The 21,288-nt window shown below is 42.2% G+C and overlaps 3 protein-coding genes across 6 annotated transcripts; 1 reads left to right on the forward strand and 2 right to left on the reverse strand.

Moving 5' to 3' along the window:
• Positions 1 to 1,381: 1,381 nt before the first annotated feature.
• Positions 1,382 to 3,013, reverse strand: LOC131673851 (odorant receptor 13a-like). The gene is made up of 9 exons (XM_058952189.1): positions 2,999 to 3,013; positions 2,788 to 2,910; positions 2,592 to 2,709; positions 2,259 to 2,520; positions 2,067 to 2,192; positions 1,907 to 1,997; positions 1,702 to 1,838; positions 1,508 to 1,643; positions 1,382 to 1,441 (listed from the first exon to the last, which is right to left on the reverse strand). Exons 1-9 carry the CDS (start codon positions 3,011 to 3,013, stop codon positions 1,382 to 1,384), a joined length of 1,068 nt encoding a protein of 355 aa, XP_058808172.1.
• Positions 3,014 to 3,724: 711 nt separating this feature from the next.
• Positions 3,725 to 8,414, reverse strand: LOC131673817 (glycoprotein endo-alpha-1,2-mannosidase-like protein). 2 transcript variants are annotated; one of them, XM_058952126.1, is made up of 5 exons: positions 7,971 to 8,414; positions 7,259 to 7,640; positions 6,966 to 7,185; positions 6,575 to 6,893; positions 3,725 to 6,505 (listed from the first exon to the last, which is right to left on the reverse strand). In XM_058952126.1, the coding sequence occupies exons 1-5, from the start codon at positions 8,208 to 8,210 to the stop codon at positions 6,221 to 6,223; spliced, it is 1,446 nt and encodes a 481-aa protein (XP_058808109.1). In that variant the 5' UTR covers positions 8,211 to 8,414; the 3' UTR covers positions 3,725 to 6,220. The 2 variants fall into 2 exon arrangements, with proteins under 2 accessions (XP_058808109.1, XP_058808108.1); XM_058952125.1 differs by having other exon boundaries at positions 7,259 to 7,644; positions 7,942 to 8,414.
• A 953-nt stretch (positions 8,415 to 9,367) lies between these two features.
• On the forward strand, positions 9,368 to 19,966 carry LOC131673823 (SR-related and CTD-associated factor 4). 3 transcript variants are annotated; one of them, XM_058952145.1, is made up of 18 exons: positions 9,368 to 9,677; positions 9,919 to 10,047; positions 10,215 to 10,497; positions 10,569 to 10,738; positions 10,796 to 11,059; positions 11,270 to 11,419; positions 11,493 to 11,767; positions 11,841 to 12,023; positions 12,237 to 12,376; positions 12,461 to 12,669; positions 12,738 to 13,143; positions 13,230 to 13,454; positions 13,655 to 14,144; positions 14,246 to 14,670; positions 14,848 to 15,327; positions 15,785 to 16,187; positions 16,393 to 16,615; positions 16,969 to 19,966. In XM_058952145.1, exons 1-18 carry the CDS (start codon positions 9,648 to 9,650, stop codon positions 17,524 to 17,526), a joined length of 5,043 nt encoding a protein of 1,680 aa, XP_058808128.1. In that variant the 5' UTR covers positions 9,368 to 9,647; the 3' UTR covers positions 17,527 to 19,966. The 3 variants fall into 3 exon arrangements, with proteins under 3 accessions (XP_058808128.1, XP_058808130.1, XP_058808129.1); XM_058952147.1 differs by having other exon boundaries at positions 10,814 to 11,059; XM_058952146.1 differs by having other exon boundaries at positions 10,584 to 10,738.
• Positions 19,967 to 21,288: the final 1,322 nt, after the last annotated feature.

Consider the following 21,288-nt stretch of genomic DNA (forward strand, 5'->3'; position numbering starts at 1 on the left):
ATAAATTAATTGCAGCCGACCGTTGCGAATTTGAACGAATGACCGTCTCCTTGCGAGCAAAGAGGCGAGAGAACATTATCTTAGAGGAAGAGGGTAACCGAGTCCAAGGGGAAGAGACGAGCTCGTGGTCCTGAATCTAACAATTCGGGAAGAATTTACACGTGTCCACACTGTGAGTTATAAAAGTGTTCTTTTAGTTGGAATTGGGTACGCGTGAGCTCCAAAGAACTGCGCCCCGGGGCAGAATCGAGGACTACTATCGCAGTGATAGAAAGGTGGAGTATCGAAGGATCAGAGAAATGCAACGGTTGAAAGGGCGATAACTGTCAATACCGGTGAACAGTGTTTCAGTAGATATGTAAATGGGAGGCAACGACCATTTTCCTTTCTGCCGATTCAAATGGCGCACCCAGCCGACAGCGATAACCGTCGAGTTTTGGTCTTTTGTCAGCGAGTCTTCGGCTTGCGTAAATCTATATGTTCGCATGCGTTATAGCTCCGCGAATACGATTTCTCTCTCTCGCGACCATTTGATATTTGTATAAAATTGAGTAAACTCTCAGCCGTCACCGTTGTATAAACTGTTTTGAGAAAATATCTTTGTATTAAACGATAACAAGTCGCGCACGTGATTTAACCTGCCTCACATTGCGTATTATGTGTATAAATATGTATATATATATATATATATATATATATATATATATATAAATTGTGTGAGTGTATGTGTATATACATACATATATATATATGTATATACACACACACACACACACACACACACACATATGTATGTATGTATGTATATTCATATAAAAAAACAATCATATAATACAAATAATTTAAACAATCCGCTTAGGGCAAAGGAGAGAGTTAATAGTGTAATTAATTTAATCCGCTTCTCCTAAGCTGCCCTAAGCTCCCTAAGCGGCTCGAGAAGGAGACAACACCACACCGGCGGGAATATATAAGGAGTGACGGTCCTCACGGCAGCCAGTAGGGAGGACGCCGTCGAGCTGGCAGCAGTTCCCTGCTTATATCCCTTATATCCCTGCATAGATATATATATGTATATATATAAAAATAGTCAAACATTTAACATATATTTGATGATTTTATATAATTGATGTTATTTAGTCACACAGCGTTCCATGCATAGTAAGAATTCACGTAAACTTGAAGTAATTTTGTAAAAAAAATTTTATTTGGCAAGCATTAATCGGAACACTTGTATATATATGTCAAGTTCCATACATGTATAAGTTGTCAATTTTTTTTTCCATGCTCATCTCGGAACCGAAGATGTTATCACCAATGAATAGCCATTGTATCACTTTTAATAATTATTAAAATTTATAATTATTTATAATTATTTATTTTATCAGCTGTCATTGTGAATAGATTTTAATACGGTAAACATTGAAAACCCAATCTTTAACATCTTTAAAAACATATCTTTATTAGAAACCGTCCGAAGTAAAAAAAATTCAAAATTTTATATGTATACCTTGGTATATGTTTCCATAGATAAAACAAACATTCCATGTCCACCAGTTATGGTGCAAGGCTTAACACTACGGTTCATTATTAACAGCAGCGATGTGCACGAGCATTTTGGGGCGTTGTACCAGTTACATCTATAACTGAAAACATGATTATTATAGCCATGTCGTTATATTGAATGATATGAATGTGCTTTACCATTCATCAAACACTGATGAGCTGGAATCTATCACCTTCTGGCCTTGTTTAAAAATGACGTAAAAATGAACAAAAAACATGATCATCGCCATTACGTAGCGTAAAAAGTAAAGAGGACTATTCAAAGCAATGTAGTGCTGAAAAATAAAAATTTACTAAGGGTTTCAATTGAAATCAGCATGTCTGTGGTACTTATGGTACCTACTTCCAAAAGGGTTATTCCAACCATACAAGTGTTGAATATTAAGACGATGAACCAGACAAGATGGTATACTTCTTCAAGCAACGCAATCAGACTGTGAACATATTTGAAGTTGAATAAGTGAAAAGTCTTAGTCGGTCTACCTCAAGAGCGAAGGACTTACTGTAAAACTTCGTTGTGCATATCAATTGCTGACTTCAAAAGGGCGTTGGCTTCGTTGACCGCTCTAATAGATTGGTTAAACTTTTTATCTCTGCTCAGAATATCCGACGCTTTACGCAAACGCATTCTGGAATGACATACGAATATTAATCATCCGTGCGGTAAAAAAACTAGTATATTTGCTAGAGCTCACCTCACAATTTCGAATAAAGTACATACGTGGCAAACTCCCATTATAAACGCCAAATCAACAGCCAAATCATTCATCACACAGGCAGCAAGATACATGAACATGTGTACTAGTATGACGTAGAAATTCTGCTCTTTGTTCAAAAACACATATTCGACAAGGAGGGGCAGCTCCGTCTCCGACCTGTTCTTGCCGATCAAATAATTGTAAAACATTTTGGTGAGTGGCAAAATGAAGAAAACTGCACCCGCGCTGGCTATGACTACTGCACGATCACAATATACGTCTGTTTGATAAATCATTCGAGGAATTTTATGGAAGGATCGTTCTATTTACCCATATAAGTGAATGAAAATTTAAATCCTGCGTCGGAGAACTTCCGGAGGACAATAACTTCGTTTTCATCTTTAATGGAGTCGATGTGCTTAGCCACTAGTTCGTATATTGTGCGCCTCTAATTGTGCACAGAGCAATCGCAATTTATCCGACAGTTAGATCAAACGTATTTAGTAAAGGCTTTCATTTAATTTACTTGTTTTTCGTAAAATAGAGGCATCACCAACTTCGTCAAGATCCCAACTGTCAGCAGCACCGCGTCGCTATTTTCGATAACGACGGCCAGATCATTGCCAATTCCTTTTACTAATCTTATGCACTGAAAGCGTTGCATTGTAATTGGTATGGTTTAGTCGTAGACAAAAAACGCTCAACAGATATTAGAATATCGCTTAATGGAACGTTACCACTACTATCAACATCGTGACGAGAATGAAGAACAAGCAGCTACGATGAACGCGTTGATCGAATCTCCGCTGAAACGGCCAAGAACCTACCAATTTTTCGAAAACAGCCACGAACCGCCAAGCTCGATGTCGGAAAACTACCATTGTTACTGCTGCAAGACTCAGGAGCAAGCTTACGAATTTTTCGGGGCGATACGCATTTCTCTTCGGATATCACTGCAAACATCTGTTTCGGTTTTTTGTTATAGTTTCACATATTCTATCAGCAATTGCGCCATAATGGACTAAGTTTCAACAGCCACGCGTATACTTATTATATATGCAAATAAAAGGATACGAGAAGTTAAAGGCAATGTGGGTGATACGAAATTCTCTCTAACCATCACTTCAACTATCTACTTCTATTCAATTTCTTGTACTAGTTTCAGTAGTTTTTGTGTTTTTTCAGTAATTGCGCCATAATGAACTAAGTTTTGACGACCACGAGAAATTGAAGTCATTGTGGAGTAGTTGATGAAAATAACGTCTGAAGTTTCCGTAAGAAAACAAAATCAATTACAGGGAGGATAGGTAAGTCAATGTTGACATTTGGAAATCTTTCTCGTCGGAATATTTCGAGTAAAATAATATGCTACAACTTTTTTGACAAAAAATCGAGATATAATATTACGCAGATTATAGGTACGTAAATGACAAGCCGGGTCATACTGTTCATTTTATTATTTTTTTATTTCATGCAGGTATATTTGCCATTTTTGTTGTTGTTTTACATAAGGTCGAGTGACATCATTAATAATCCTTTGTTTATAATCTCTACATTATTCTCGGTTATTTAGCCAGAATGAACGTTTTTTTTTCATTCAGTTTCTCACCAATAAATTCCTGCTCGTTTCAACACCAACGCAGCGATTTAATGGGGTTTACAAATGGGTTTAAGTTTATTTTTTCTTATCTAATTATGTTCAGAAAAAATGAATGATTAAGCTACACAATCTTTCGCGCTCTTTGTCGAGAAATCACGTACACAATTCAAAACACATCATCGTCACCCTCATTCACTCTCGCTATCACCTACGCCATTTTTTTAATCTCTATTGATGTGCGTTAAATATATAGAACGATATGTATAAGAGATAACGAGCAATATATTTTAGCGCAAATCCAAAGTCCCGAAAAATATTGTACATCGCTTGAATCGCGATTGTGACGCGTCGAGCGTGTATTATTCTTAATTTTAGCCATTCTTCTTCTTCATTTGATCTTCCTTCGCAAGAGACCACGACAGTGAAGTTTTTTCTTTACCGTGAAATTACAATTCATCGTCAACGAATCTCGGAAAGAAAAGCGAACGATTTTCACCATGTAAAGTTTTTACTGTCTACGAAAAAACCCTGTGAGCGTCTGAAGCTGTTAATCTGACAGCCATAGTACGATATGTCGACGTCTCCAACTACTCCGGACACTTTTTGTAATTTCCCAATGACGTGTAGGCCTGAACTCCAAATTTAGAGGATTTTTCAAAGGGACAAACAAGAAAAGAAGGGGGAGGTGGGACAGCGCCCGAAATCTCGCTTGCTGGGGCAGTTTTGACTTTTGGCGGACTTATCACGTGACGCACGTTAAAATATTCGGGCAAAAAGAAGACGACGCCTCTAAAACATACGGCCGGTGACACTTCAATCTCGTACGATAATCGAATATCGACATGCAATTTTACACGCGAGAAGTTTCGCGCGGAAAAACCTGGTTTCCGCGGGTCATCGGAAGGCCAGGGCCTTCCCTTAATTCGATTCGGCAGAAACTTGTTTTCCTGTTAACTCTCGAGCTCGACAATCATACAGGAAGATTACCCTGTTACGAAGTGGGACAGGGACTGGTTATTGTCTATGTATAATACACATTTACGCTTTTTCAGCTACGTTGCACCTTTGGAAAAGCCGAAAGCACGTCGAAGAGAACGAACGCGGTTGTATTTGTAACACGTAAACGAGAACGATCAGGCGCAACCGCAGCTTCAAAGATAGAACGGGCTTATTATAATTTATCCTTCGCGTCCGTTCGCAGCGAACCGTAGTATTATTGTATCATCTTTGGTCGAAGGAGCAATGGCGCTCCCTCAGTTTTCTCCCCGTCGGTCGAATAAATTGCTTCTTTTGGTCGAGTATTTTTCGTTTCACCTCTCGATAAAGAAAAGGAAAAATGAACGACGGAAGATTTCAGTCAGCCTGGCCCCCGCATCAATTATTATACATGTAAACGTGTGTGACAACGGCAGCTGTCTCGCGCTCGAGTAGCGAAGATCAGCGTGTGGTCGGCCGAGCGAGGAGACACGATCGTCGGAAAGCCGCAGTCGTCGTGGCATACGAACAATCTACGAAAAGACGACGTTCCTGGTCGAAGAGCTCAGTTTTCCATTAACTTGTTTATGTTGAAAAATTGGAAAGTTTAGATTTGATTTTCCTTCTAGCGTAAAATTCTATTATAAGAAAGGTGGCAGCGGGATGCGTTGCCGTGCGCGAAGAGAGATAAAAGTAGAAATGTTTTGTTTGAATTTGCGAGTAGTAACAGTGTACCTTGTGCGAAGTAACTTTATTCTCGTTGGTAAATCTGTAAAGAGGGTGCATGTAAAAGTCATTTAAAAAGTCGTGGATGAGAAGTGTGCGATAATCTCGATCGTGTTTTAATTCCTATTATTGGCTTCGAATATGGCAATCGAAAGAATTGTAAGGGACATTCAACGTCCTAAGTTCATTGTACTCTCTTGCGAATCTTCGTTTCATTAATCATAAAAACCGGTCCTCTTTCACTAACATACCCGTGTTGCAGCGTTGATTTAGAAGTAAAGTTTTCCCGTATCGATCGACCGACATGAATTTCATTATTAGTCGATTCCCCATTGGACATCGCTGCGGTACGCCTCCTTGGTTTATTGAAAAGTTACAAAAATATAGCTGGCCAAATTAGATTTAACAGTGAACGTATCGAACGCAAGTACAAAAATAGACGTGAAATAATCGCAGTAATAATAACTTTATCACTGGTCGAAAAATTGAACGTAATCATATCCTCGTATCGCGTAGCATCCGATTACATATTTACAAGCGCATCGTAATTTCAACCAAAGGGTAAATCGGTGGAAAGAAGTCTGCGACAAAGGTAGAAGAAAAGCCAACGGAAAGAGAAGCTCAGTCTGGTGCAGCTCCCGCGCGAACGATTGGCAGTTTAGCTGAGAGCCGAGCTGACGGCATTGAGCTTCTCGGTGAACTGCTGCACCCACCACTTGGTGAGGTTCAGGTAGAAGTCCGAGCCCTCGGGCTCGTAATCGAGGTACGTGAACTCCTTGTTGCTCGCCGGCTTGGCGGGCTCGATCTGCGTGCCCTCGTGCCACTCGTTGAACGACGTGATGGATATGACGCTGGCGCCGCTGTTGAGCGCGCTCCGCCAGGCGACCTCGTAGTACTGGCCGTGGCGCCGGTGCCGCGTGTTCTCCGCGTTCCACGGCCGTACCTGCGGGGTCGAGAGTCCGGTCAATCGCCGAATAATCGTCGCAAGGGAGACGGGCGTGTCACGACCGACCTGCGTGTCGATGTAACCCGGGCCGATGCTCGGGATGAAGATCAGTCCGTTCTGGTTGGCGAACTTGCCGAGGTCCTTCCAGTTCTTCCACGAGCTGCCGTAGCTGAACCCATTGATGCCGAAGTAGGTGTAGAAGCCGTCGAAATGCGATTTCTTGATGTGGTTCTTGTGCTGCGAGTCGACGAGCAGGCCGATGTAGATGGCGTCGAGCTCGGTGCCGCGGAGCGTGAGGTTGCCGCGCTCGGAGAGCAGCTCCCACCAGGCGCTCGAGGGAAACACGTACGAGTCGTAGATGTAGATGACCGGCAACACGGCGCCGCTGCAACAGCAACAGAGCGCGGGGGTCAGGCCGGGCGTGCGACCGGCGGCGCTCGCACGCGCGCGCACTCACTCGTCCTCCCTGCGCATCCGGCAGAGCGCCGGGTGCGAGCCGTAGCGCTCGAGCACGTATCGGATGTGCTCCATCAGGTTGATGGGGTTGCGCCCGGCGTAGGGCTCGATGTGGGGCGCCACCCGGAGCTGGTGCCTGTGCGCTGCGTCCAGCAGGTCCGGCATCAGCGAGTCGGTCTTGTCGCTGGCGCTGGGCGGCGTCCACGAGACCACGGCCACGCCTGCGGCCAAGTGAGCCCCCCGTCATGGTTAGCCACGCTGCCCTGAGTCGCCCAAGGGCGGCGCTCCACTTACCGATGCCGGCATCCCGCAGCTGGCGCATGTGTAGGTCGATCACCTGCGGGTCGCGCGAGCTGTAGCAGCCCAGATTCGGGTAGTAGTTGGCCCCGATGTCGGCCGGCGGCGAGTGCGCGCCCTCGGGGAACACCCGCTTGTCGTTCTTCTTCCAGCTGGGCAGGATCGCGTGGTTCCAGTGCTGCCAGGCGCCGTCGTAGTCGAGCGAGCGGTACCAGGCGTAGTAGAAGATGTGCACGTTCGGGTTCGCCTCCACCGGCGCGCTGCCGTTCAGCAGCGGCAGCACCCTGTTCCTCATCCGCCGTGACATCCTCGCCACCTTGCTCTGCACCATCCGCTCGCGCATCTCGCGGTAGCGCCTCTCGTTGCCCTCGCGACGGCCCTCGCTGTGGACAATTCGTGCGCGCATGCGAGACAGGCACGCCGAGAGCGGGCGCGCTGCTCCGCTTGTCGTTCGAGCGGGTCGCCGACGACGCTCGAGACGCGCCGCGTCGTCCCGTCGGCGTCCCCTCGAACGACAAACGACGGCAAACGGAGGGAAAAGCCGGATATCGGACAGGGAGTGCTGGACGTGGATGTCTGGCCGCGCGCCCTGTTGGCGCGAAGGCTAGGTAAACATCTCGTGCCTCATCGCCGCGTCAAAGGGAGAAGATGGGGGGGGGGGCGAGGGGGAGCGAACTCACTGCGAGGTTTGCGTGGCCGAGGCGGCGACGGCGGCTGCAGCGGTGCTGGTGCTGCTGCTGGTTGTCGTCGAGGAATCGATAGGCTGATTGGCCAGCGTGCTCCACTCGACGGCCGCGGTCACCGTCTGCAGCTGACACTTGACCGCCTCGAGCGGCGACAGCTTGACGATTATCACCGCCGCCATGAGGGTCGACAACACTAGCACTGCCGCCGACAAGTAGAAACACTTACGCAGCGACACCGCCGTTATCAAGTTGCCAAAGTACATCTTGACGCGACGCGCGCACTTTCGCCGCCAAATTGTTAATCGCCGACTTTTCACTTGGACGCTCGGCTGCTGCTCTCTCTCTCTCTCTCTCTCTCTCTCTCTCTCCCCCTCTTTCTGACGACGTTTATGTCCGCATCTCGACAACCTCGACGCAGGCAGGCGAAACGCAAAAGATACGTCAAGCTCCCCCGGGGGCAGCGACCCACTTTGGCAGCGCCACCAGACAAGCAAGGCGTTCGCGTTTACATGGGCGAGCGCGCAGCGGAGGTGGCGGATTCGCTCTCGCGCAAGCGCGTCACGACGCTCTAACTCGCGCTAAACCAGCTGCGGTGGAGGGGTTGTTTCCAGTGATACATATCCCTACCAGGCGACTATTTTTACGCTTTTGTTGTCGCCGGCGCCGTGTCGTTTCGGATTCAGGTTGGAAACACCGATGCATTACTTTCGGAATAGTCGAGCTTCAAGTCAGGGCTCTACGCATTAAGGATATTTTATTTGCTTAGTAATTTCCAAATTATAAACAATCGTTTGTTATTGCTGAAATGGATAATTCAATATTTGTCTACTTTGACTAAGAGATGAATGATTTATCCAACAAAGATTTAGTTTACAACAACATTTTTTTCAATATTATATCACGTAAGCTTCTAAGCTCTAATTGTATCAAGCATCAATGTCGCAGTGACCAATAGTAATCCGACAATAAATAGGTGAGAACAGTACGAAAAAATTAAACGAATAAATTCACCGGATGTACTAAAAAATAATATTGACTAATAATCACGGCATTATTACTCAATATTAATAATTCAATAGTAAAAACTCACCCCGTAATTTAAATTTGAATCTATTACGCGGGCTCGGATTTACATATACGCATGCGCATCTTATGCCAACAAAGTTTATCAACATCCGCATAACATCAACAATAATGCGTGATGATAAATTTCGCCTCTCGTCTCATGCACGTCCTTAATTTGTCTTGCTAATTAATTTATTTATTCGAACTTAAAAATAACGCAATTGACGACGACTATAAAAATTGAATATACCGGAAAAAAGACTGGTGGCGCGCGCAGAGTGAAGCGTTGCATGCCGGGAGGAACGTTGATAGCTGTGGGCTGGTCGCCATCTTGCCAGTGGCATGGCCTCCTCGCTGCTCCATCGCAGCAGATCGCGTGTGCTGTGAAATCAATCGTCCGACTACATCTATTTTCTTCAGTTGGTTCTTCATCACAACGCCAAAATAATAGGCATCCGCTTCAAGTTCTCTGTGAAAAGCTAGTCCTCGCGATGATGAGTTACCTCGGCGAGGAAACGATTTATTAACAAAAATAAAAACACAAGTGGTGTATGCCTCATCTCTGTACGTGTAAGTGTGTTGTGTGAGTTGTGTCGTCGACGTCCTGATGCCCGTCGTAGCCGCTGCCATTCACCATGGATGCCGTCAAAGCCTTCAACTCCGAGGTGATTTTTTTCTCATACCGATCATTAATTTTCAGCAGCTTTTTCTGTCTACCCACGGTTCCATCTTTCTAAATATTTGATGCTGGTGTTCGTGTCGTGCTTGGTCGTCCGACGAATGAATCACTAGCCGACTCTGTATTACACGTTCGCGATTATTGAAACTCGTAAAAATTGTTCGCGTGATTTCGGTATGACTATAAATTAATGGATTAATCTAATGTTAATGATTTTTATTTTTTAGCTATCGAGCCTCTACGATGTCAAACCGCCAATCTCAAAGGCCAAGATGAACTCCCTTACTCGGGGCGCCATCAAGGCCATCAAATTCTACAAACACGTTGTGCAGAGTGTGGAAAAATTCATTCAAAAAGTTAGTACCTTTCTTGGAACATGTAAAGTACATTAACATTAATGGTGTAAACAAGACTATTACATAATGGCAAATATGCTCATAGCGATGGCTCTTTTGTTAAAATCATTGACGTTATAGACCATCGTTTATCGAATGAATACTAATGAATTAATTTTAATTTTCAGTGCAAGCCAGAGTACAAAGTTCCAGGTTTGTACGTCATAGACTCAATTGTGAGACAGTCAAGGCATCAATTTGGTACAGAGAAAGATGTATTTGCTCCAAGATTTGCCAAAAACATGCAAACCACATTCTTAAACTTGCTGAAATGTCCACCTGAAGACAAAAGCAAAGTCATACGAGTGCTTAATCTCTGGCAAAAAAATGCCGTTTTTCCTCCTGAGGTTATCCAACCTCTGTTCGATTTAGTTGATCCTAATCATCCTATACATAAAGAACAGACAAATGGTTTGTTAATTATGGTTTTACTTACAGATATTTGATAAATAGTTTTACAGCGTAAATGATTTTAATTGTAGGAGTTTTAAATTCAGGTAATAATATAAGTGCAGCCAAGGCTTCACCACCAACTGCCAAAAGTACACCAAAGGACCAAAAGCTGTTCACTACAGCTAAACCCATTGACCCAGCATGGCTTGCACAAACCAAGATGGAAACTGCTAATATAGTCAATGCCAACAAATTACTGGTAAGCAACCGCACATGGTGTTGTGACCTTGCACATATCAACTAAATCAACTGTTAGTTTCTCGATCGATTGCAGCATTTACAGCAGTTACTGCTAAAAAAACAGGAAGCTGCAAATGAAGCATCACAAAGTTCGGTTAAGTTTGATAAGAAACTTCTTGATTTTGATTATGGCGAGGAGGAAGATGATGATGTTCAGGTTGCCACTTCACCAAAGATGAGTCAAGCAGCCATATCACAGCACAATGCCAATGCCATAGCCACTGCAACCAATAATCTTGAGAGCCTTGGTCTTTTACTTGCTAATCCTGAGGTACTCCAAGTAAATAAAACATTGTATTCTACAATTATGGTCACTGTGATAGAATGACTTACATGTTGATTATGATCAAAATATGCGGTTGTCAATTTTATTCTTTATGTATTTGAAAGTTACATGACACGCTACAATAATCAATATTTTAAGTCAACTTTCTACAGTTACAAATAACAATGACTTGACTGTATACTTATGAATCTTTCTTATTACCAGGTCTTGAGGCAGTTGCAAACACTTCAACAAACAATGCAACAGAATAGCACAAACACAGCTCAGCACGAAATGGAAGAAAAGATGCGCAAAATGCAGCAGATGAAACAACAGGAAGAAGAATTTGATAAACATTTAGCTCAAACTGTACAAGTAAGTCAATACTTTTAATTTTTCATAATCACTATAAAATCACAACTAAATACAAAATTTCCAATTATTGCAGAATCTACCATTCGCCGCAGAATGTGAATTAAAGCCAAGCGACATCATGAAAACGGCACCACCACCTCCTCCACCTCCACCACCGATACCTGTTGGTTTTGCTCCAGTGGTAATGAACCCAGCGTTATTACAAATGCATCCTGATATGAGTCAGCCACCACCTGGTTACCATCCACCGGCAATGCCATTTGTCTCGCAGCCACCACCGTTAATGAGGCAACCATCTATTGCCCCTATGAACGTGCCACCTCAACAGAGCCCACACCCCGAAGAAAAGTAAATTAATTTTCTGTTTCGATAATGACGCTATTTAAAGGATCCTGATAATAATTAATTTTGCTCTTTATAGTAACGTGAATCGAAGAGAAAGCAGTGTAGAAATCGTAAACTGTGAACAATCGCGTTCGCAAAGTAGATCACCTGATAGATTTAGACGGCGTAGCAGATCAAGATCGCCACGGATACGAGGCAGGGAACGTGAAAGAAAGTCAAGGTCCAGAACAAGATCAAGATCTAGGTCTAGACGTCGCAGGTAACAATCAAATTGATTTTTAGTGCAAGTTTAATCTAGTCGTTTACATAATTAATTGATATTCGGCTTGAACCAACTTGCGAGAGTAAATTTGAACTTTTGAGCCTTGCTGTGAATACAACTTCTATGGCATGGTCAAGCAAGTTTAAAACAGTGATTGATTTAAATGATTGATAGCAAGTACATATTGACGAGATGTTGGGATGTTTGTAGATCACGTTCAAGAGAGAGGATGAATGAAAGGCAGAAACGAGACGATAGCAGAGACAGATTTAGAAACGAAGAAGATAGGGAAAAAGAACGTGAAAGACGTAAACGCGGTCTTCCACCATTAGTCAAAGAGAAAATGAGCGGTAAGTTATTTTGCAAACATATTTGTATAAATCTTCATTGTGTTTCTTGAATTTGTTTTGATGAAAGATTTAACTATTTTATAGTGTGCAGCACAACGTTATGGGTAGGCCATCTATCGAAGTTAGTTCACCAAGAAGAATTATCGGATACATTTGGAGAATTGGGTGATATTGTGAGCATCGATCTAATTTCACCACGCGGCTGCGCCTTTATTTGCATGAACAGGCGTCAAGATGCTTACAGAGCTCTGACCAAATTAAAAAATCACAAGTTGCAAGGAAAAGCAATAACTGTAAGTGTTTTTTACGATCGATTATAATTACAATAAAGAGCGCATTTAATTAACAACTCGGTTTACAGTTGGCATGGGCACCCGGAAAAGGTGTGAAAGGCAAAGAATGGAAAGACTATTGGGAAGTCGAACTAGGTGTTAGTTACATCCCTTGGAGTAAGCTAAACAATGTTACAGACCAAGATCTTGATTTACTTGAGGAAGGTGGAATGATTGACGAGGAATCAATGCCACCAAAACTCAAAGGACGAAGGAAAAACACTTCGCCCTCAATGTCAGATTCAACGCAGTCGACTCTCATTCAAGGTTCGTCGATACCTACGGTGACGGATGGTGTCGTACAATCGTCACCAGTGAGTAGTACTCCAATTGTTGACACCAGTCAACCACCACCGCTCAGACCACAAGCTCCACCACCACTCTTACCCCCGCCTAATCAACTCCAAATGATGCCGCCTGGATTTAGCATGCCACGTAAGTCATCAACAGACATTAAAATAATTGTTCTATGATAATAATTTTTTCATAAAATGATAAAATTTCACCGACTACTCAAATAGCAGGAATGCTTGGTCCAATGGGTCTTCAAATGCCAGGTCTGATGCCAAATGTGCCTATCGGTGTACCTCCGCCAAATATGCAAGGCTTGATGCCGCCAGGTATGATGCAGCAACTCATGCAATCAGGAGTCAATCCTCCATTTGGTGCTGGTGTTGGCGTTGGGTTACTCACGCAGATTCCTATGCCTGCACCTGCTGCTCCTTCTGATAAACCCAATGCTACTGGTAAGATTTTTTATTTACTCGAAAATGCGTTTGTAAATTAATTTAATCTTTTGTGAAAATATAACTGCATAAGACTTGAATCAACTTGCCATATCAAAATTAGAATTTTTTAGTTGCACGAGTAGATTCGGTTGTCACTGTAGTCAAGCAAAGTTAAGACAATCGTTCGACAAATTTATTAACGCACATTAATTTTGCAGGTATGCCACACAATGTACCACCATTGGGCGTCCCACCACCAACATCCGAACCCGGAATGCCAAATCTGCCAATGATGCGTCAGCCTTTCGGGGTACCTCCGATGCCAATGCCACCACAACAACCACCTCTTCCTCAACAACAGCATCCAGATGACATGGACGTAGAGATGGAAGACGTGATGTCAATGCCAATGAAAGACCACGGTAGCAGTAACAATAATAACAAACCCAGTCTTAGTGATCAGTTGCTTGCTGCGATGAAAGACACTAGAAATGACAACGATCGAGACTTCAGAGATCGTGAGAGAGATCGAGATAGGAGAGAGAGAGACCGCGATAGGAATGACAGAAGTGACAGCAATGATAGAGGACGAGATCGTGGACGTGGAAGAGATCGAGGTGGTCGTGACCGCGGTAGAAGAGACAGCAGAGATAACAGAGATAGGGATGATCGACGGGGTGACCGCGATCGCGATATGGATAGAATTGGGTAAATTCTAAAAAATTACTCTCTGGTCTTGTTTTTTTGCATCTTTCTATGCAATTAATAAAGTTATATGTTACGCGATACTAATTATTTTGAAATTTTAGCCACAGAAGTCCGATCCGCCAAGACGAACAAAAGAAAGACAGTGGACCGAAGCAAAGTCTCGCAGATCGCTTACGTCAACTCGCCGATGGCACATTACCTTTGATGGATGAGCGCATTGACAGAGATATGCGTGGTAGTGGTGGTCCAGGACCCGGAGCAGGACCAAGTAATAGAAGTGATCGTAGTGTAGACCGTGAAAGAAATTTCTCAGATGAATCGAGACAACCGCCACCGCCGCCGCCGCCGCCACCGCAGCAACAGCAACCACCAAGTTTGTTGGGTGCTGGAAGACGACCTGGTGATGGTCCACCGTCATTGCTCGATCTACCTGCTCCGAAATTCCCTCCCGGTGCACCTGACTTTCCACGAGACTTTGGTAGGGAAGGAAGAGATCTACGTGATTTTCCACAGAGAGGCCCTAGCGGTGAGTTTGGTTTGAATTCTTTTGCTCAAAAATGTAATCTCAAAGTTGTAACACGTCTTTCGTGTTTATTAATAGAAATTTTTAAGTTCGCTTCTAATAGTTTCCTTTGTTGACAAAGATTTTCAGCATCTATTATCTGCATAATCACAATCGTAATTGATACGGTTATATTTTCAGGTCCTCTTGGCGACCGTGATGGGCCGCGGGGTTTCGGTCCGCGCGGGTCAGGCCCAATGGGTCCTGGAGGTCGTGGTCCAATGGACGACTTTCCAGAGCCACCGCGTAGTCTAATGGATCGTAGATTTGGCCCAATTGACGACTTTGAGGCTGCACCGCGAATGGGTGCAGACTTCGACATGCGAGATCGTGATTTTGAAAATCGAGGTCCACCTCGAGGTCTTGATGATTTCGATCGTCGAGGTCCACCATTTGATTTCGATATGAGGCCACCACGTGGCAGTGATGACCCTCGGTTTGATTTACCCAGAGGAATGCCCGACGACTTTGACATTCGGGATCATCCGGATTTTGATCCCAGGAGGCGAGATTTCTTCATGGAAGCCAAATTCGGACACCCCGGAATGATGGGTCCTAGAGGCTTGAGGGGACCACCTTTGATGGGACCTGACGGTTTTTCACGTGGTGCTCGTGGACTTGGTGAGTGATTATAAGCTTTTACATGACCTGTGCCACTAAATAGTTTTTTTTTTCGTCCCAATCAAAGTTCAACTAACAAATGATAAATCGTTCATTTTATAGCATTACATTCAAATATTTATTCGTATCTATAGGAACTTTAACTATTTTTGAAGTAATTAATAAGTTGACTGTACAAATATCATTGAAGCGACATTTCACTCGAAATATTAACTATTATCTGATGTAAAAATTGAAAATAAAAGTTACTAGTATCGGTTATTGCAATACATATTATATTATTTATTATTAATTCATTATTAAATGGTTTAAATTTTTAATGAGTTAAGAGCAGCCCACGAAGAAACCTAAAACTAAATCATATCACATCAACATTTTGTAAATTATTAGCTCATTGAGAAAATGCCATCAGCTATTCGATAACAAACCGATGTCTTTCCCCGATTTAAAAAAATAGCAGGCCCACCAATGTTCCATGGGCCTCGAGGAATGGGTCCACGTGGCATGCGTGGAGGAATGAGACCGCCATTTAATTCGCGAGGAAGCGGCGCTGGTGGTGGGCCGCCCTTCGATTTCGATGGTCCACGTGACGCAGACTTTTTCAACCGACCTGGCGGTCCACCGTTTGACGAAGGTCGTCCTGGTAGAGGACCGATACCACCATTCGGTGGTCCAGGTGGACCTATGCCACCACCGCTGTTGAACGATGGACTTGCTGGTCCGTGGGGCAATGGACCACCACCACCACAAAGGCCAGATGGTGATATCAATGCACCACCCCCTGCTGGTGGAGATGATAAAACGGACAAGAGATCTGGAAGCTCCGACAGGGAAAGGCGACGAGAGAATAGAAAATCTAGGTGCGTATATATTGCTAAAGTCCTATCAATGATCGATTATTTTCAATTTGTACTATCAATCCGCAGAGTTTGTTTTTTCCCCTAACCAACCTTTTCATAAACAATCGATGATGAAAAAAGATCGTTTTTATTCGCCGCAGCCTGAAAAAAGTAATCTGACATTTTACGTTTAATTGAAAATGCCTAACATTTATTTTTTGTTTAGATGGGGTAACGTTAGCCCTTCGGCCGAACAACCCGACGAAGGACAACAGCAACATCCATCCCACGAAGGACCTTCGTCGTCTGATAATAATGAAAGTGGAATACCTCCTTTAGGAAGTGGTCCTCGAGGTATAGATGGTCCGCCAACAGAAAATTGGGACGAACCACCACAGGAATCTTGGAATGAGCAGCCACGAGAAACTCGTGCAAAATCAATGGAACAGGTAAATACTTGACACATAATAGCTCTGACATTTATGTAGCTTTTTAAATTATGCATGGTAGTGGTTTGTTATAATATTATATTGATTATTTATAATATATATTTGCATCCCCTTAACATCAAAATGAAGTCATTGTAAAAGATTCAAGATGAAATTCTTTAGTACTTTTATAGAATCGTTTTACATGCCCATTGAGTAAAAGTCCTCGCGTATAAAGTTATTAACTGACATAACTTGTCAAAAAAAAACAATACGACGGAAGGTCGTGGTATACAACATTTTTATTATATTCCTACTAAACCATCCACACTTTAACGTGAAAAAAAACTACAATGAAAAACAATCCCCCACAGTCTCTTGGCGATTTCAAGGCGCAAAAGGAAGAAGGCGCTCGCTACGAGGAAGACCGTCCTCAGCATCAAGAGCACTTTGAGTCTCCTCAATGTCAGGAACACTTTGAACCTCCACATCAGCAGGAGGGACATTTTGAGCCTCCTCATCGACCAGAGGAGCATTTTGAACCTCCTCCACAACAGGAACACTACGAGGAGCTGCCTCGTCAAGAACATTACGAGGAACCACCTCCACAGGAACATTACGAGGAACCACCTCGTCAGGAACATTACGAGGAACCACCTCGTCAGGAGCATTACGAGGAGCCGCCTCCTCAGGAGCATTACGAGGAGCCGCCTCGCCAGGAACATTACGAGGAGCGACCACCTCCACAAGAATTCTATGAGCCACCTCCTGTTCAGGAGCGTTACGAAGAAAGAGCTCCACCTCAGGATGATTTCGATGTGGCTCCTCCCGAAGCACACGAAGTGCAACATCATGTACCGGAACCAGTTCAAGAGACTTCACCACAGCAGGACAGCAAACCTGCAGCAGAAGCGCCCACAGAGGAGTCGTAATTCTAGTGTATCATATACCGGAGACACTTTGTGTGTGTGTGTGTACATAGAGAGACATGTGTCTGTATGAGTGAAGTGAGCCTCGGAGTGGTGATAAGGCTTCTTCTCTTCCTATCGTTTTCTTCTTTTTGTTATTCCATTATTATTATTACTTTCGTCTTCTTTTCTTTGCTTTTAATTTTGCTTTTACACGAAACTCTGATCGCGGCGAGTGTACGGAGCCAAAAGTTAACTCTCATGCGTATATGTATATATATGTTGTACATATATATCTATTTTTACTGATACTCGAGTCCGACGACACTGCTGTGATAGTGAACACAGGACACGAAAAATGGTCCGAAAGAAAAAAAACGCGTGCGTAATTTTTTCTTTTTTTTTAATATAAGCGAGTGACTAGTCGAGTTGTTTCTTTTCGTTGAATACGAGAGGAAAACTTAATTTATTAATAATGTACATAGATTTTTATATGATTACTCTCGGGGATTCTTGCTTAATCAAAAATGAGATAATAAATATTTTGTATATACATTAATTTATCAAATGAAACTTGTTTTCTGGCGTTCTCATTTATCTAAACGATTCGATACATTATCCCACGATATTTTCACTTTAATTTCTTTTTCTGAATGTTAGTTTAATTTAATAATAACAGACCTTTTGGTATACAGTGCTGTAACAAAAGTATTTTAGTTCTTATATAACTTGTTTCTTTTAATTTGGTGTATCTATGGTACAAACAGAAATCTAAATTATTTGATAATTATTGACAAAAACAAAATTAAGAAACTCACTGTAAAAAATAGAGAGAGAAAAAGGTGAGATTGAGAGAGAAATAAAATTCGTCGTACGCATCCTGTGTTCACGCACCGCAACGTTCTCATAATGTGCTCGAGGCGCAACGATGGAGAGGACTCGCGCTTGCGCTCAAACTGAGTGACAAGTGCAAGGTACTGTTTTATACCATTCACATTCAATTACCAATTCCTTGTTTTTTTTCTTATTTTATAACTTAAAAGTTACACGTGAAGGAAGACACGATGTCTCGCACCACTCTGAAACTTAGTCACTATTAACATGGGCAAAGATAAAAAAAAATTATAAAATTGTTCATTCGATGTACCCCATGACGGTGACCTTGTTCTTTACTTTTTTCTTCTTTTTGTAAGAGTAACGCCAATGATGAAAAAATGTAAATTTACAAATGGACTTGAGCTACTGCGTTTTAAAAAAATCTAATCCATCGTGTAGATTCTCATGAATTATAACGAGTTATACACTATAAATGTACGTTGTTTTTTGAAATGAAAGATGAAAGATTGTCGAATTCGAACGTAAAGAAAAAAGGAAAATGTCACGTAGGAAGTTGAACAAATACGTTTGTTTCGCAATAAATAACGACCGCGTACTTTGTGTATATACCGTTATTGAAGACAATTTTTACGTATATAACATTTAACCCAGAGAGTTTTTTTTTGCAATGAGATTGATTAATCTCAAAGTCTGTAATGTAATAAGTAAACATAAAGAGCGTACCTTATGAATTGATGACCTTTTAAATAAATTGATTTTTGTGTTTTTTTTTTTTTTTGCGGAGCTAGTTTTCCTATTGCAAGGAAAACCGAATATTTTCAAACGTGATTTTTTAATAAAATTTTTAGCACTGAATTATCGTAGTTCGTTGATTACTGTTAATTATGACAAGTATATATTTTCAAGAATTGCTTGACATTAACTGTAAATAATACGAGAAAGTATAATTCAATGTTGTGTGCACTTTGAAATTTGCTTCGCTTTAGATACATTCTTCATGTAAAGTCTATAATATGATTACTTAATTATTATGGAAATATAAATTTAAGGCAGTTATTTCACATTAATGTATATGTTAATAAAAAAAAATAATAAATAACAGATTGAAAAAATTCAATTTTTCTCGGTAATTGATTAATCTTAATTTTTTTAAATTAATCATGAAAATTATCTTGACTGAGGACTGTTAGGATTAATGCATGTACCTTATAGTTACATTGTTAAATTCAATAGGGCATTATTAATCGCAGAGTGTTGCGTGGCATCGTGTTCCTCGATGCTATTCATGTCTTCAATTTTTTATAAACTAAAGAGTTTGATGATATTGCAATGTTCATAAATTGTATATCAAACTTTCTAGTTGATAAATTTTTCAATGATATATATCGCTCATGTAAAATTGATAATAAAATTAAGATTATGCAAATTATTTGCATATCAAAATCAAAAAAATTAAATAGTTTAGATTATAAGGAAGAATGGACAGAAGTCTTTGCCGATTGGAAACTGTGTAATATAAACTAAGCACATATTTCACTTATATTATTTTTATTCTTTAAACTACAACTGTATGGTTTTTTTCTACGAGAATCGTACAAATATTGAACAACTTTCGCATTACAACTGCAACATGTAATTCTTGCGATGACTGGAATAAATAATCAATGATTACAAACAATAGATGTTTATATTTGAAGAAGATGATTTTTTTATTGTTTTCACATTCGTGCGTTTAACATCTATTGCAGTATCGCAACATATCGCAACGGTCGTGTAAAAAACTTGTGCGAGTGCGCTTTAACAGACATTGCATTTTGAAGAAAGGAGCGAAGTTATATAGTTGTCGCGCAAGTTGATTGACACAGTAGTGTAGCACGTGATAGAGCTGAGAGCGCGTGTCAAGTTCGCGCGCAAGCGACATGCATAATACACGCGCGCTTACAGAGAGATAGGAGCGCGCGAGCGAAGTTATTCTAGCGCGGCGGCGGCCGCAGCGCTTAAAGTGCAGCTTGATTCCGCCGATAAAATTGAAAAGTCAGCTTTCCATCTGTCTCCGCGCACAAAAGCTGCCGACGCTCCTCCGTGAGCTTTATTGCACGCGCGCTTTTTAATATCGCGCGTGCTTACGCAGTATGTTTGTGCGGAGCCGCGGTCCCATTGTTATTCGGCACGCGAAAGAACACAATTGGAGGGCGCATTCCGCGATATGAAAAGTTTGAATGCTGCCTGATGAATAACTCGCGCGCCGGCAGCGCTAGTGTAGCTTCGACGTCAAACTTTGAAAATCAATTAGTCGCAGCAGAAAGCGAGAGAGAGACCGATAGTGCAAGCTCGCAAGCGGCGGTGTAAAATTACGAGACGACGACGCGACGTCGCGTGCTGTACGTATATATAGCTATTCGACTTTGCAATTGACGCTTCTTATCGTTTCGCCTCGCTCTATTGGTTTTCAATAGGACGACGAGCTTCGGTGATCTCGAACGAACAAACTGTCGAGTCCCGCGGCTTTTTCCCTTTCTCTCTCTCTCTCTCTCTCTCTCTCTCTTTCTCTCTCTCGCGTGTTTTCGCGACAAGTTGCGATAAGAAGCTTTACTCGCGAATTTTGATTGCCTTTGAGAGTAAACAATTGACGTTTTCCCCCACGAGGAAATTAATTACGGCCCGTGCGCGCTACCGACCCCAGATTTTCGCCTCGCCGATAGATTTACCGATGGATTATTGCCTAGTTCTCTTCGTTTCCATCGTGCGCTCGTAACTCACGCGATATTCGTTTTTCAATTGTCGATCGTTTCGCTTCCCAACGAGCAACAACAAAAAACCAAACAAGCAGGCGCATTGCTAGTATAGTGATTAAAAGCTATCGGCACACACACACACACATCTATTGTTGTCAGAGCTCGCCATTATGTCGACGCTTTCGAGCAAAAAGAAAGAAAAAGAAAGACAGAA

The sequence above is a fragment of the Phymastichus coffea genome, unplaced genomic scaffold, assembly GCF_024137745.1.
Source record: "Phymastichus coffea isolate CEN01 unplaced genomic scaffold, Cenicafe_Pcof_1.1 PCOF00200, whole genome shotgun sequence".
NCBI lineage: Eukaryota > Metazoa > Arthropoda > Insecta > Hymenoptera > Eulophidae > Phymastichus > Phymastichus coffea.

Coding starts and splice junctions, on each gene's coding strand:
- LOC131673823 (XM_058952145.1), top strand. CDS start 9,648: ATGGATGCCGTCAAAGCCTTCAACTCCGAG. Junction 10,048..10,214: donor TGGAAAAATTCATTCAAAAA/GTTAGTACCTTT, acceptor TTTAATTTTCAG/TGCAAGCCAGAGTACAAAGT. Junction 12,024..12,236: donor TCTAGGTCTAGACGTCGCAG/GTAACAATCAAA, acceptor GGATGTTTGTAG/ATCACGTTCAAGAGAGAGGA.
- LOC131673817 (XM_058952125.1), bottom strand. CDS start 8,210: ATGTACTTTGGCAACTTGATAACGGCGGTGTCGCTGCGTAAGTGTTTC. Junction 7,186..7,258: donor GCTGCGGGATGCCGGCATCG/GTAAGTGGAGCG, acceptor ACTTGGCCGCAG/GCGTGGCCGTGGTCTCGTGG. Junction 6,894..6,965: donor CGGATGCGCAGGGAGGACGA/GTGAGTGCGCGC, acceptor TTGCTGTTGCAG/CGGCGCCGTGTTGCCGGTCA.
- LOC131673851 (XM_058952189.1), bottom strand. Junction 1,998..2,066: donor ATGCACAACGAAGTTTTACA/GTAAGTCCTTCG, acceptor ATATGTTCACAG/TCTGATTGCGTTGCTTGAAG. Junction 1,644..1,701: donor TCATCAGTGTTTGATGAATG/GTAAAGCACATT, acceptor TCATGTTTTCAG/TTATAGATGTAACTGGTACA.